General features: G+C 37.8%; 1 protein-coding gene across 2 annotated transcripts in view; it reads left to right on the top strand.

The window, feature by feature from the left end:
* The window catches only part of grb10a (growth factor receptor-bound protein 10a), a 61,384-nt gene that overhangs the window by 42,621 nt on the left and 2,248 nt on the right, over nucleotides 1-16,515 (top strand). For both annotated transcript variants that reach the window (XM_084422652.1, XM_084422653.1), the window contains 9 exons: nucleotides 8,476-8,632; nucleotides 10,876-10,991; nucleotides 12,403-12,477; nucleotides 12,726-12,863; nucleotides 13,526-13,636; nucleotides 13,843-13,941; nucleotides 14,806-14,883; nucleotides 15,436-15,552; nucleotides 15,864-15,930. In XM_084422652.1, coding sequence (XP_084278778.1) covers nucleotides 8,476-8,632; nucleotides 10,876-10,991; nucleotides 12,403-12,477; nucleotides 12,726-12,863; nucleotides 13,526-13,636; nucleotides 13,843-13,941; nucleotides 14,806-14,883; nucleotides 15,436-15,552; nucleotides 15,864-15,930 — 958 coding nt within the window. The remainder of the gene's footprint in view (nucleotides 1-8,475; nucleotides 8,633-10,875; nucleotides 10,992-12,402; nucleotides 12,478-12,725; nucleotides 12,864-13,525; nucleotides 13,637-13,842; nucleotides 13,942-14,805; nucleotides 14,884-15,435; nucleotides 15,553-15,863; nucleotides 15,931-16,515) is intronic.

Raw genomic sequence — 16,515 nt, 5'->3', positions numbered from 1 at the left:
TTGAAAACATGCATTGCATTATCTGTAGCCTTTTGTTAAATATGCTTCAAAATTACAAATTGGCTAGAAAATGCAAATGTGGGTTAAAACTCAGTAATAGATCATTTGGGATACTGTTATATTATATACAGCATTATAATGTGCAAATTCCAAAGTCTGAAACCATAATAAGCTTAATCTATCTAACATTATATCTGGCTAACTAACTTAATATCATTTTTGCTGATAATATAATTTGTGATAAAAATGTGAAATTAGAAACTAATTACTTTACTAACTAACTAAATTTATAATTATCTGTCTAACTAAATAACCAAATACTTGTCTTTCTAACTAATGTTACTGTATATAAATCTAGAATTCTATTTATTAAGATTACATTTTTAGGATTTCTTTCTTTAAGTTCTTAGCTTCTCCAAAATTGTCACGTTGATAGTAATAAAAATCTTTGTATTACATTAGAAACTAATGTAAAACATGTTTTCACTAATGATCTCAGATTTTTTAAATCCCCTTACATCAGTAGTTGAGAAATACATGAGAAATACTGTATAATCATTCATTCTATATATATATACAGTGAGGAAAATAAGTATTTGAACACCCTGCTATTTTGCAAGTTCTCCCACTTAGAAATCATGGAGGGGTCTGAAATTGTCATCGTAGGTGCATGTCCACTGTGAGAGACATAATCTAAAAATAAAAATCCAGAAATCACAATATATGATTTTTTAACTATTTATTTGTATGATACAGCTGCAAATAAGTATTGGAACACCTGTCTATCAGCTAGAATTCTGACCCTCAAAGACCTGTTAGTCTGCCTTTAAAATGTCCACCTCCACTCCATTTATTATCCTAAATTAGATGCACCTGTTTGAGGTCGTTAGCTGCATAAAGACACCTGTCCACCCCATACAATCAGTAAGAATCCAACTACTAACATGGCCAAGACCAAAGAGCTGTCCAAAGACACTAGAGACAAAATTGTACACCTCCACAAGGCTGGAAAGGGCTACGGGGAAATTGCCAAGCAGCTTGGTGAAAAAAGGTCCACTGTTGGAGCAATCATTAGAAAATGGAAGAAGCTAAACATGACTGTCAATCTCCCTCGGACTGGGGCTCCATGCAAGATCTCACCTCGTGGGGTCTCAATGATCCTAAGAAAGGTGAGAAATCAGCCCAGAACTACACGGGAGGAGCAGGTCAATGACCTGAAAAGAGCTGGGACCACTGTTTCCAAGGTTACGGTTGGTAATACACGAAGATGTCATGCATGGCACGGAAGGTTCCCCTGCTTAAACCAGCACATGTCAAGGCCCGTCTTAAGTTTGCCAATGACCATTTGGATGATCCAGAGGAGTCATGGGAGAAAGTCATGTGGTCAGATGAGACCAAAATAGAACTTTTTGGTCATAATTCCACTAAACGTGTTTGGAGGAAGAAGAATGATGAGTACCATCCCAAGAACACCATCCCTACTGTGAAGCATGGGGGTGGTAGCATCATGCTTTGGGGGTGTTTTTCTGCACATGGGACAGGGCGACTGCACTGTATTAAGGAGAGGATGACTGGGGCCATGTATTGCAAGATTTTGGGGAACAACCTCCTTCCCTCAGTTAGAGCATTGAAGATGGGTCGAGGCTGGGTCTTCCAACATGACAATGACCCGAAGCACACAGCCAGGATAACCAAGGAGTGGCTCTGTAAGAAGCATATCAAGGTTCTGGCGTGGCCTAGCCAGTCTCCAGACCTAAACCCAATAGAGAATCTTTGGAGGGAGCTCAAACTCCGTGTTTCTCAGCGACAGCCCAGAAACCTGACTGATCTAGAGAAGATCTGTGTGGAGGAGTGGGCCAAAATCCCTCCTGCAGTGTGTGCAAACCTGGTGAAAAACTACAGGAAACGTTTGACCTCTGTAATTGCAAACAAAGGCTACTGTACCAAATATTAACATTGTTTTTCTCAGGTGTTCAAATACTTATTTGCAGCTGTATCATACAAATAAATAGTTAAAAAATCATACATTGTGATTTCTGGATTTTTTTTTTTAGATTATGTCTCTCACAGTGGACATGCACCTACGATGACAATTTCAGACCCCTCCATGATTTCTAAGTGGGAGAACTTGCAAAATAGCAGGGTGTTCAAATACTTATTTTCCTCACTATTTATTTATTTATTTATTTATTTATTGAATAAATGATTATATAGTATTTCTCATATATGGGTCTATATATGCTCCATGAGTCCTAGTGTTTGTATTTGGTTATAAAAATGTGGTAAATATTCACCTCTCCAGTTGAAGATGGTTTCACTCTACTGTTTGATATGCAAATGTTGAACAGAAAATGCATCTTGCGGCAAAAGTATCCTGTTTATCTGTTTTTATTCTTTATTCATTCGGTTTCCACTTGCTGATAAACTGTCAAACACATCAGGTTGCTCAAACATCTCTCTCTCTCTCTCTCTCTCTCTCTCTCTCTCTCTCGCTCTCTCACTCTCTCGCTCTCTCGCACACTGACTGGCACCTCTCCTCTCCATGAAACCTGAAACTTCCAAAACTGTCACTAAAGTTTATCCCCTGAGATCTCTAAACAAAGGTGTGTGTGTGTGTATGAATGTCAGGGCAGGTTATATTTTTTTGCTTGTGCGAATGTGGATTTTTACAGTACGTTTGTGATGTCATCGAAAGGCAGGTTCACATAGAGTTCAGTTATCTGCGGGTTGTAATAATGCATGTGTTTGAGTGTACACGTGTGTGTCAGACCTGTGTGGGGTTGAAATTGAATTTGCTGTCTAGTTAGGTAATAAGAGTGAGGTGACTGATCGCAGCACACAGGTCTGTTCAGAAATAAACACATTTGGCCTGTTTTACTTGGCAGCCGCAGGTCTCTCGCACTTTTTAGGGCCAGAGCACCGATGGTGTGAGGACCCTCTTGGAATTGCTCTGTTTATTATTATTATTATTATTATTTTTTGTTTTTTACTTTAGCTTAGACGGTGAATTGTACAATTAATAGAACATTATTTCATTTAGGATATTTCAGTTGGCTGGGAATAAAGCATAATTTTCAAATGCCTTCTTACCTAAGCAAAGTATATATATCATAATGCAGGGGTTCCCAAACTTTTTAGAGTGTCGTACCCCCTGCGGCATTTTAACCCCCTCTCTTCCACTTAGACTGCAGTCTCACCTTTTCCATTAAGGGACAATATTTTCCCCTTAAATTGATTTTACCCTGTTAAATGCATGTGTCATGTCTTATGTCAAATTCTTAATTCCATTAATATAATTATTAATATAATAAATAAAGCAATAATTTACTAATTTCAATCAAATGAAATAATTATCAACAAAAGCCACCTTTGCACTGCAGTGAAGCTGCATTTAGATGTATTTTCACACAGTTTAATCCTTCTCAGAGATGGCATGAATTCAATTACACTAGAACCAATCATATTTTAAATAAATGTTCTATAGAGTGTATATGATATGAATAGAATGCATCATGAAATTATGGTAAAACAATAGCCTGGGTTTCTCCATGCTGCCTATGAGACGAGGTCTGACGTTAGCCAGGCTAGTAAAACAAAGTGATGGTTTTAAATATTAAACTAAAAGCACCAGTAGGTGGCAGCACGTCACTACTGTCTTAATAAACGAGTCATCAATTAATTAATTAATTTAGCAAGCAAGTGGCTGTATTTAATGGGTCATTGAATCATTGACTCTTCCCATTCGTTCACTAACGAAACACCACTGTGTGTTGCACAACTGTTCTGCTGTGGCTTTTGTTAGAACTATTATTTCGTTACAATATTGACAATACTATTTCAAATTTAGGCTACATCACTTAATATGTACTTAATATGTCGTGTGGATATTCTGGAAAAATTGCATTCTTGCTCGAATAATATATTGTCAACATAAAAAAAAAGGAACTCACACAGAGTGTTTTTTTTAATCAAAGAGTGTAACTCTTTCCCCACCATTCGTGGAATTTTCCGTCATTTATGAGACAACGCTCCCCTGCCAGTGACGGAATTCTCCGGCTTTCCGTGTTTCCGGTCGGGAGCGCTATTACACAAAGAGTACAGAATCTCTGGATCAAAACACAGGCGAAAAAGAAGCAGAAACAAGCGATAGCATATGCAAGCATGTAAAATAACGCGATCATCAACATTAAACAGCATATAAATCAAAACTGCCTAATGTTACTGAATGAAATGCCAACCCAGGACGAGGTGTAGGACTGTACAAGCTTTGGGGGTGTTGATGGACTCAGTCTACTCCATCTGTGTTTTGGTCATCATTCTGAATCCCATCTAGATGTAGTCTTTGACAAAAACGCTATTTTCTCAGCTTTTTGCTCAAAATGTTGCTTTTTTATGAAACTTTCCCACATTCAGGTGTTGATAAAAGAATAATGCATGAAGCTAGTATAAAAGTTTTTTTTCAGGGTCTGTTCTTTCATTTGATTGCATGTTCAGATATTCACACAACAAAATATTCTGGGGGCCAGGCAACTTTTGTGAAAATGATCAAAAATGTCTGGAAACTTTTTAAAAACGCTGGCTGGGAAGAGTTAAATCGATGTCTATGCACAGTCTGTGTCTATTTTTTCTTCATGCTAGCAAGTGCTAAACCCCCACTTTTACTCGAGTACAAATGTACATTGTCGAGAACGGCAGTAATGTAGCGCAATTTGCTAAAGCAACATACTCTGCACGCAAATTATCAGATGCACGCTTTTTGTGTGGATGCCGTCAGTTTTCACCGCAATGGGTAATTTGTTTGGATGTCATGTATTTGACCCTTTACGGAATGACCATTTTCCTGTTTTTACACTAGAGGTGGCATTCTGCCTGTTATTTAGGTACACGTGCTCGTTTTAATGTTATTTTAAGGTGGGGTAGAATTAAATGAACGGCAAAACTCAGCATTTTGTTTGCGTACTCCAGTTTGGGGACCACTGTTAGAATGGAAACGGGTACGTATATCATAATGAAAACAGGTGACTGGTTAAGTTAGGTAGACCATTTCCGGTAACCAGTCTCTTATTCAGTTCTGATAGCTCACATTTCTTGTTTCTGATGTCTTTGGTCTTCCACTGTGAAGGTCAGTCTTGCTACAGTGTTAGTGTGCTGTGGCCAGTCAATTTAATTGTTGTCTTATCCATGTGTTCATGCATGCGTGTGTGCATCTGTGTGCTTGTGAGCATAGCCAGCGCTTAGTTTGCTTTTCTAGTGTTGTATCCATACAAATACAATTTGTTCCTCTCTCTTTCATTTCGGCATGTTTGAAAGCTGTTTATGGAAGAGCTTCTATGCTCCAATTGCTCATTGTCACAGATGTGACGGAGCCCGTCATGGAAGACCAAATATTACATGGAAAAATATTAAATATGCTACTTTCTCTCGTGACCTTGTGAATCTATCTATTGATCTGTCTGTCTGTCTATCACTGTCTGTATAGCTGTGTATATTTTATATATATATATTTTTTTTTTATTATATATTATATTATATATCACAGAACATATATACAGAACTTGTGTGTGTGTGTGTGTGTGTGTGTGTATATATATGTATATTATATATAATATATATAATATATCACAGAACCTAATGTATCATAAGTATTGGCCATTTACTGTGACCTCCATTCTATTCTTGGATTATCTCTTCCCCCTTATACAAACTGTGAACAATGCTTGGACAACCCTCTATTAACTCCCAACAAACACTTTGTTGCCATGTGACCCTCAGAATGTTTGCAAAACCTTTATTTAACATTTAAAGATCCTCCCATGTGACCGGCAGAGGCGGGACAGAGCAGTGCAGAGCAAACGTTTGCTCGGAGCCACATGACTATAAGGATGCGTTTAAACAACATTGGGTAAACGCTCTTAAAATCGTAAAGCTTGTAGAAAATAGCATTTACGGCAGTAGAATGGTGCATGTATAACTCAGCATGAGCAATGAAACAATGCTCTGCAAACAGTTCCCACTGCTATAATGGTCTTGCCAATAACTCAACCCCCTACATCCTTTTCTTCATGGTGTCGAGTCAGATTACATGATACAGTTGTCTTCCGCCTGAGACGACAGAATGGTGTGTTTTAGAATTTGTTTTTATTCTTTAACACACTTAAAGTGAACGTACATATTTCAAATAGTGAGAAAATGTAAGGTATTGAGTTTGTTCCGTATGAGAAAGAGAATCACTCATTTTAGTGAAGTGTTGTGGGAGGAGGGATTTTGCTGGGATTTGGCCTCTGTTGTGTGTGTTTAAGAAACACTCTCCAGTTGAGATATGCTGAGTTTTGAGAAAAAGAGAGGGAAAGGTTTTCTTTGGCTGTGGAGTTCAAAGACAAACTTCAGGGGGGAAATGGGAGTGAAAAAAAAAGAATGAGAACAAAATCTCACTCTGTGTGTGTGTGTCGTGAGAGCTGGATGTGGAGCTCTGTCTCAAGGCTTTCTGAGAATTTGAAACTTTGACAGAAGCCAAGGCAAAGTTTGATGTGGGGGAGAAAGAGAGAGTTAGGTTGAGGGAAAAGAGAGAAGGAGAGACAAAGGAAGGGATGATGGAAGGTAAGGGGAAGAGGGAGATCAAAATGGAAGGAAAGAAAGAATTGTGGTTGTTGGATGTGGCTGATGCTTTAGTACATATGTAGTATAATGACAAATGAAATGATCATAAATTATTCACTATTTATTTTGCTTTCTTGTACCGTATTATTCCAAAAAATGTACGTATTTTTATTACATTTATAATAAATTAAAATAAATAATAACTTTTTTAAATGCTTAATAATATATATTAAGCAAATATCAGTTGATTAAACACTTAATTATCAATATCAGTTGATTAATCAGTAATCTTGCCTAGGTTTTAATTATTTTTTCCAAATTTAAGTAAACTTGAAAGTTAAATACCAGTAATCAAATTATTTTATTACTTTATCTATTCTATATTTATATTCTTTTTACTTTATTATTGATATTTGTTATAATATATCTTGATATTTGATATTGTAAAGCAGTTTTTAGAAAGCATGTTTCATGTCTAAATAAACGAAATAATATTATCAGTCACATGATCCATGTTGTATATTTAAATGAGATAGCCTCAGTCCCCATTCCTTTTTTCTTGTTGAGGTTGCGCTTTCCCATAATATATATTTTTATTCCATGGTAGAATAAAAGTTATACATGTTTGGAAAAACTAAATGATGTAAGCGAAGAAACAATTTTCATTATTGGGTGAATGATCTATTTAATATAGAGAAACACAGTGTATCAGTTTTATTAACAAATTGAAGCACTAGTCATCTCTCTCCGTTTCTCTCTCACCTATACTTTCTTTCTCGCAGCTTAATCCACTGGAGTATTGTAAGGCACAAGCTGCTTGTCAGCTGAGTGTCTCTCCCTTCTTTTCTTTTCTCTCTCTCTCTCTCTCTCTCTCTCTCTCTCTCTCTCTCCCGCTCTTGTTTCAGCAACTCTCTTGGTCTCATCTCAACCCTGTGCCCATTCTCAACTCCTCTCATCCTCTCGCTTTCCTTCCCTCCTCCCCTTCTTTCCTCCCTTGCCCTCCCTCTTTCTCTTTCTTTTTCTCTCACTCACTCTCTCACTCACTCTCTCTCGCTGCGTGAGTGAGCAGAGGTTGTCTCAGAGAGAAAATGCCATCGTGTTCGCCGGACTGTTGCTTGTATCAGGCAGTAGAGGTAAGACTGACAGTAACTACTTTCTCAGAAGGGAAGCGTCCTGCAGATGCCAGTCTACAATAAAATATCAAATTTAGTCATGCAGATTATTTTTGTGCATAAATCGCACGCTACTCTGTGGGCTTCTTCCGTGATTTTTAGATGGTTAAGGTGTTTGTTGAACTGTTTGCTTTTGTGGATGCATGTGTATGTTTAGGTGTGCATTTACATACATTTAAGTTACTAGTCATTTCTGTGTTGTGTGCACGGTCATTGGAAGAATTGAAAGCATTTCTCTTTCTTTTCCCTTTATCTGGGCCGTTGGCTTTGGCATTCATGTGAATTCAGCCTCTTAATGGAGTATATCCTCTTGTGCGTGCGTGCATGTTCAAGTCAGTCACGCTTAACCTAAACACTAAGAGTCCATGCGGATTGAGCTAAGTGCCACATAAACATTGAGATATGCATGGTATGCAAGTACAAATAAACTTCTTTTTTTTTTTTTTTCATCAAGCATAATTTTTACTCTTAGGTAACCGAAAAGTTTGTATTTGAACATGTTTGTTACTTTGGACGGGGTCACGCAGTACGAGCACAAGGCTAAGTTGTCAAAACCCAAGCTATTGTAATTATCCCATCTGGAGCATTGTGCAAAAGTGTGTCTGTAATCGTTTGACAAATTAGACTCATTAAGAACATCGCCGTGAGGTCATATTAAGCAATGTGCGCATCTGTAATGGGCATTCTGTGTATGTGTGTTGAACAGATCATCAAAGTTTTCAGCGAGGATGGTGTGGGAAAAGTTGTGGAGGTCCCTGCCGACATGACGGCCAGAGATGTGTGTCAGTTCCTGGTCTACAAGACCCACTGCCTGGATGACAACTGCTGGTCGCTAGTGGAGCATCATTCCCTGCTTGGTCTGGGTAAGCCAAGCCATCATATGTGTATGGTCTTTTTCTGCATCTGTATGATTTATTCGTGCGGCACACACCCAGTCTAGGAGGACGCGCTGTTCTGTCCAGGGACACTGGGTTCCCAGTGCACTGCACTGTGTAACAGGAAATCACCTTTCAGCAAGCCCAGACTCAGAGTCTTATATACACATACTTGTTCCCCTATTAACACTTAAGCTCTTAAATACGACATTATACATCACGCACGGCTGCGCATTTTGCATGCTCATTCAAAAGCGCTGAAAAGCGTTCACAATGCAGATGCTTTTGAGAAAATGAGAGTAGAGAAGGCGAGGTCATGAAGAACCAGTGCTTAATCTCGCCGGCAATTAATAAGGCCACGTGTGGCTGTGTTTCTCAGGCAGATTACAGATTAACCCTTGCCCAAATCATACTAAACAGATTTAACTCTGCCTGACCTTTAGAGATGCAGTCACTGCTCTTATAGGGTGTTGAAAATCCTTTTGAGATTCTGAAATAATTCGGACTGACACAATCAGCTCTATATTCTTTTATGTGCGTCTACTTTAAAGCCATCAAGGAAAGTTTTTACTCATGCTTAGGCGCTGATTGTGCAGGTCACATGGTATGATGTCAAAATGTGACAGGGTGTGGTCTGTTTTGGTCAGCTGACATCTCTAGAGAGGCTGAGCATTATGTGGTGTAGTTGGATGCGTTTCCCTCATCGCTCCTGGAGACATCAGCGTGCCAACGTTACGGAAACCTTCTAGAAACGTTGCTCTTACGTAAGCCATTAGCAGAGAGACTGTGCTGACTTTGCTGCCATCAACCCTCAGTGCAATCAAGCTAAATACATGACCTCATCCCTCTGCAATGCCTCTCGCTTTCCCTCGCTTTCTCTTTCATACACAGTCATGCTCTCTCTCCTTCTCTTGTGCTCTTCTCGGAGGAGTGAATTAGCGGATGAGGGATCAGATACACAACAGATACATTAGATGGGGTTTGAGCCAGTGCTTTATTGTCTTTGACATATGAGTGATGCTATACTTAAAAAGCATAGACATTACAATATATAGTTATTCTGGATCGTTTTCTCATTACAGGGCATCACATAGTGCTGGATACTGAAATATTTGTAACGTTTTGTTTGTTTGTTGTTTAACTGGTAGAGCAATGCCAAGGTCATGGGTTTGATTTCCAGGGAACAAGTCGTATACTAAAAAACATTATAGCTTGACTTCACTATAAGGCACTTTAGATAAAAGCTTCTGCCAAATGCAAGAATTTAAATGTAACAGGAAATTACTGTATACTTCTAAAATATTTGAATTATTAAATACAAGTATTTTAGAGCATGAATATATAAATCTTATATTAAATGCACTTTAATATTTGTATATGTACTATATATTTTATGTGAATAATTTATTTTGTCTTTTTTTTAATAACTACACACACACACACACACACACACACACACACACACACACACACACACATATATATATTAGACATTTTTCAACAAATTATAATTCTCACCTGAACATTTGATCATGCAGTGCAGTTTTGTTTTTACAATGGTGCAATTTTGTTGCATAATAGCACTCACGCTGTTTGTGAAATTACGTCTCACAGACGTTTTCAAATTACTTTGTAATCTATTTAATAAAGAAATTTGAATTGCATCTCACCTCCAGCATTATAATTATTTACATGCCAGAAAGATATTGAGACACAGCCGCTGCATGTCATGCCATATACTTCTCACAGCAGGCGTGCTTCTTTATGCGTCGTCAAATTGTCGATCCAGTTATTAGAAGCGATTATCAGCCGATAGCGATCGGTAGCCGATCAATTGGATAACCCCTATATTTAAACTCGCTGCTTTTTTCAGTGCCTTGTCAGTTATTGCCTTGTGTAACGTGTATTTCTCCTGTTTTCATGAATAAAGTCCGTTTTGAATATATTCCTATTTCCATTACAATATATACATGTATAATTCCCCCCCCCCCCCTCTTGGAGCTGTGGCTTAGTGGTTAGCAGAAGAAGAAGAAAAAAGACAAAGAAAAAACTTCCCCCTGACAGACATTTTAATATTCCCACGCTTCAGAGGTCATAACTCATTCCATATGCTCTGATTCAAAGTGTTGAGCGATTTTAAAGTGATCATGTGAAAATCCATTACAGCATTAACGACCACCGTACCAGTAACTAACATAGTTTTGATGTCATCTGTGTTTGTTTGAATACAGAGAGGTGCCTGGAAGATCATGAACTGGTGGTTGCAGTGCAGGCCTGCATGTCTCCAGAGAGCAAGTTTCTCTTCAGGAAGAACTACGCCAAGTACGAGTTCTTCAGAAACCCACTGGTAAGTTGTTGCCTAGAACAACCGCTCCCGTTCAGCCCACCCATGTGTTTCCTTACCTCTCAAGACCACCACTTCAAGCTTAAATCCCTTGAAATTAAAGTCAGATTATCTTCAAAAATCGCACTAAGAGTACTTGAAACATGATCTGCAAGCTATAAATCCCTTAAATATGTAAATATGTCAAACAAACCAACAAGTTTCCACATTCTTGTTTTTCATATGCGGGGAAAAACGTCCTTGTTAATCAATTTCCAGCCATTCAAGCACAGCTTGTACATGTTCCACCTCACTAAGCAAGTAACCTGCTTTTTTAATTTTATAAGCCTGTACTCGACACCTTTTAACTGATGGCATTCGACAAGTACATTTGAACATGTGTCGTATAAGCACCTTACGGTGTGAACACTGTGAACCATTTTATCATTCTTTATAAGCCATGGACTTTTTGTACGCTTGAAAAAATATGTTCACGCAAAGGCTTAATCTTATTTGAGCCTGTGCTTTAGTATGGTATGTACAGTATGTGTCAGTGCTTGAGGCGTCTTTGGGCCGGTTAGTCCGAGTCTATTTGACAGAGCACTTAACCTGCTCTTGGTAATCCCTGGCTTTGGCAAATGCTTAGTGCAACTCACCCAAATTAGCTTTAGATGAGTTTCAGCTTGTGCGTATGTGAATTTGTGCTTCATACCATGTTCAATTGGTAAAGGGGTAAAGGTCACGCCTGGATTTACTGATTATTCAGATATTTAGTTGTTGATTTAGTGTGATCTACAATTTGTCTATTTTGCACTCTTGATATTTTGATCTTCTTTGTTGTGCACTTTTTTGCTGCATCGTGGCTGATTTGTAGATTGTACACACACAAAAATTATCTGTATTTTTGTCTATTTCCCATTCATTTCCTATTGTTTTTTTATGACCATTTAGCTTTTTTGAATCAAGTTTTTTTTGTGTGGTCACATTGCAACATAGCAAAAGTCACAGAGTTTCGTACAATTCCGAAGACGTAGCGATTATTTTATTTTTATTTTTTTATTCTTTTTACATTTATAAAAAAAATATTTCGGTCTAAATTGGCCGAACAACACCAGAGGGCTTAATATAATCATATATATGAATCTATGTAAGGAGAGAAGAAGATTCAGTTAAAACCTTGAGACATTCAATCCTCAAAGTTTGTCCCATTCTTTTGCACTATAGCAAGAATCATCTTATGTAATTGCCCACTAAGAAAGGCATTTGATCTGAGTCAGGTGAACCTAAAAACAGCTTAATTAAATATGGGATATGGCTTCCAATTACTAATCATTCACACTAAAAGGTATTTTTAAATACTTTCTTCTGAGTTGCTGTCATATGTTCAGTGCAGACGGTCTTTTCTTACCTCTCTTCCTTTATCTTCCTCTCAAAGAACTTCTTTCCGGAGCAGATGGTTGCATGGTGTCAGGAATCTAATGGCTCTATCCCACAGTCCCAGCTCTTACAGGTGAGGAAGGCACGCAAATGGATCTGATACGCAGCACAATCTGGATTAGCCTACATTATGAACATGTGCGTCACACTTACATGCCAGTGCAGCCGAATGAGCATTTTGGTGGATTCAAACAGCTTTTGAACTGCATACTCACGTCTTGTGATAGCAGAAAGGCCGTGTTATTAAAGCATGGAAGGCATCCAGGTTTGAAGAACTCATTTTCCAGATGGTCCTCTGCTTTTTTTTCCCCTCCTGCACAGAATTTCTTGAATTCCAGCAGCTGTCCAGAGATCCAGGGCTTCCTTTATTTGAAAGAGACGGGCCGAAAGTCCTGGAAAAAGCACTACATGTTCTTGCGGCGTTCTGGGTTGTACTGCTCTACTAAAGGAATGTCTAAGGCAAGCTTCTTTTTAAACTTTTTTTAGTGTTATATTATTAATTCAAGTCTCTAAATATCACGTTTATGAGCATATCAATGTTTTTACTACTTTTGTTGTTATACATCTATTATTCGTACATTTTTCTGCAAATAAATACAGTGAGCTACAATAGTCCACACTGAAAGTCTGGGATTCATAATCTAACTTGTAACTGAAAATAACTGTTTTATTCAGAGATGATTAAAATATGTTTTTACCCAAAAATAGTTTTTAGAAATTAGAATTTCTAATAAATATTTAATGAATATTTAATATAGTTGTTATTGTAATGTTGTAAGGAGCTTAATTGTTCCTGATTATTATTGTTGTTGTTATTATTTATCATGAATAAATAAAAATAGATTATAAATAAAATAATTTGTTAATCTGTTAATAAATAAATGTATGCTTATAATGCAAATTGTAACAAAGTGCATAAAAGTAGTTTAGAATAATCCTAATGGAAAAGAAGAATTTTTACTAGAGGTGAAATGCTAAATACTAGACATCTCAGATTTTTGGACCATATTTTATTTTAATAAATGATTTCAGGATAACTGTTTCACTGTTCATATACCAATTGTTATGTAGGACTGTCTTTGGGAGTTGTAACATGCTGAAGTTTTAACTGGGTTGTTTAGGAGCCAAGGCACCTGCAGTTACTGTCAGACTTGGAGGAGAGCAATATTTTCACTGTGACGACGGGCAGAAAGATGCACAATGCACCCACAGACTTCCAATTCTGCATTAAGGTGAGTAGGACGACGGTCAGTGTTGTCACGCCTAAAATGAATGGAATCGGTGGCATTGAGAATAGAGGAAGTATGGATGGCACAATTTCAAAATCAGTGATTTTCCCCTTTAAATAACTACCCATGCCTCACCTGGTACAGTGCATGCTTGTCCTTTTTAACTTGAGTGCCTTGATTTGACAGTAGATATCTTGCTTGATTGACAGCCCAGTAAGGGCAGGACTGAACTGAAGGAGTTGAAGATGCTGTGTGCCGAGGACGAGCAGAGCCGAACGTGCTGGATGACTGCTTTCAGACTGCTCAAGGTATACACGCAAATCACTGCTACACTCTATACACACTCTTAAAACCCGTGTACATTTAAAAGTGTGAACTGTTATTAAAATACACGACTGTTTAAAAGTTTGGGATGGGTGAGATTTTTTTTTTTTTTTTTTTTTTTGGAAAGTAGTCTCAAAATTAAAGTAAAAACAATAAAATTATGGAATATTATTACAATTTAAAATAACTGTTTTCTGTTTTTTAATACATTTTAAATTGTAATTTATTCCTGTGATGGTAAAGCTGAATTTTAGGCAGCCATTACTTCAGTCTTCAGTGTCACATGATCCTTCAAAAATCATTCTGATATGCTGATTTGGTGCTCTAGAAACATTTATCAGTGTTGGAAAAAAATAATTTTAATGGAAAACATGATACTTTTCAGGATTCTCTGATGAGCAGAAGTTCCAAAAAACAGCATTTTACATTATAAATGTCACTTGTAATATATTTAATGTGTCCTGGCTGAAAAAAAATATTAATTTACTTTTAAAAAATCTGTGTGCTACTGTATAAGTCAGCTATTTGTTGGCTTATTTTTTTTTTAAGAATCGTATTATATAAAAAAAAGAAAAGTAGTAGTAATAATAATAATAGACTACTATAAGTGAGCCATTTGTTGTAACATGCATAATATTTCATTTTTATTTTACTTTTTTTGTTGTAAAATTGTATTTTTGTATAATGCTCATAATAATAACAACAACAGTAATAGGAAACTATTTGGGAACATTTTACATATTGTTTAGTCACAACAGACTTGGTGTGAACAAGCTTTTACTCCGATATCCCCTCTACACTCTTGTCCATTCTTGTTAACTCGTTCAAACGCACTCTTTTCTTTCTAGTTTGGAATTCTGCTATATCAGAACTACAAGACCCCACACCAGAGAAAGACTGCCATATCAAACTTCACCACACCTGTGGTAAGAAACATGTAAATATGTTACTTAGTGCTGACTCTCTCTAGTGCAGTTGATGGGTTAAATGTGCTGCTTTCACGCTTCTGTGAGTTCACCTGGTATTAAATGCACCCCGTGTCCTCATGAGGAACGCTCTTGCTGAGAGTTCACTTAATCTGCTCATAACAGTATGAACAGCGTGCTAATGAAGCGTGCGGCTATAGATTCCTTTACGCCGATTTGCGTTGGGAACTTTCATGCAGGGGAAACGTACGAAACAGTGCTTGCTGTAAGGATTCATTTAGAAGGTATTTAATAAGGCTTTAGTGGTTTAATCAGAAGGGTATAATGCCGATCACAATAGGTTGTTTTTGAGAACAACCTGTAGGTGTTGGTCATAGACTTTAGCTGCTTTTCCACTGTCGGGCCGAACGGTTCTAAGAACGGTAAGAAACGGTTCCAGTTATATTTCCACTTGAGCCTGGCTCTATTTCAAACCGTTCTCGGCCCGATATTCTCAGCATGGTTGGCTAAGTAATAGACAACTGATCAAGTGTAATACTGTTTTTACTATAGCGGAGTGTGTCAGAGAATTCGCTGGTCGCCATGGATTTCTCAGGAAGGACGGGTCGTGTGATTGACAACCCTGTGGAGGCTCAAAGCGCTGCCATGGAAGAGGGACACACTTGGAGAGTGAGTAGTTAGATACAAGTTTACTCAAGTTAAATCCTCTGTCAGTTTGTCAGTAATGAATTAGGGCAGGGGTGTCCAATCCTGCTCCTAGAGAGCCATTGTCCTGTCGAGTTCAGCTCCAACCTCAATTAAACACACCTGAACCAGTTAATCAAGGTCTTACTAGGCATACAATGAAACTTCCAGGCAGGTGTGTTGAGCCAAGTTAGAGCTAAACTCTGCAGAACAGTGGCCATCCAGGACTGAGTTTGGACACCCCCGAATTAGGGTTTTTAGGTCATTTTATAATAATTTTTTTAATCTCTGTACAGAAGCGAAGTCAGAGAATGAATGTTTTGGGAAGCCCCAGTCCTCTACATCCCTCGCCGTTAAGTTCAGGTGAGCACTTCAGTATTTACTTCAATGTTTAGCGACTACAATATCAGTTGATTTAAAGAGGATCTATTATGCCCTTTTAGAATGTCTTGGTCTTTTGTTTTTGGGGCCTATTAGAATAGGTTTTCACGCTCGAATGTTGAAAAAACACATATTTTACTTTGTAGCAGCACCTCTCCAGTCTGTCAGTAACGCTGTGGGGTTTTGTTAGCCAACTATAGGTGCAAGTTCAGATGAACTTGCAACCATAGTTGGCTTTGGGAAACCAGCCCTGTTTAGTTCCTCTCTCAATTAAGCCCTTTCTTCCGAAAAGCACAATGTGCTCTGATTGGTCGGCTGGACCAGTGTGTTGTGATTGGTCAACCGATTTGAGCGCATTTCAGAAATGCCACGCCCCTTTACCATAACCGCATGTTTCAACACACTGCTTACTGCTGGGAATTTTGTGACGTACGTTCCTGGAAGGAAACTGCAATTGAGGTGTTTCAGGGAATTCAGAAACCGTGCTTATTGATATAGAGAATAACTCCCTTTAGAGTAAACTTTGTGCTTTGTTTAGCTTTGCAGACCTTTTTCATGCTCAAACAG

This window comes from Rutilus rutilus (assembly GCF_951802725.1).
Source record: "Rutilus rutilus genome assembly, chromosome: 11".
NCBI lineage: Eukaryota > Metazoa > Chordata > Actinopteri > Cypriniformes > Leuciscidae > Rutilus > Rutilus rutilus.
This window is presented reverse-complemented; position numbering and strand designations above follow the sequence as displayed.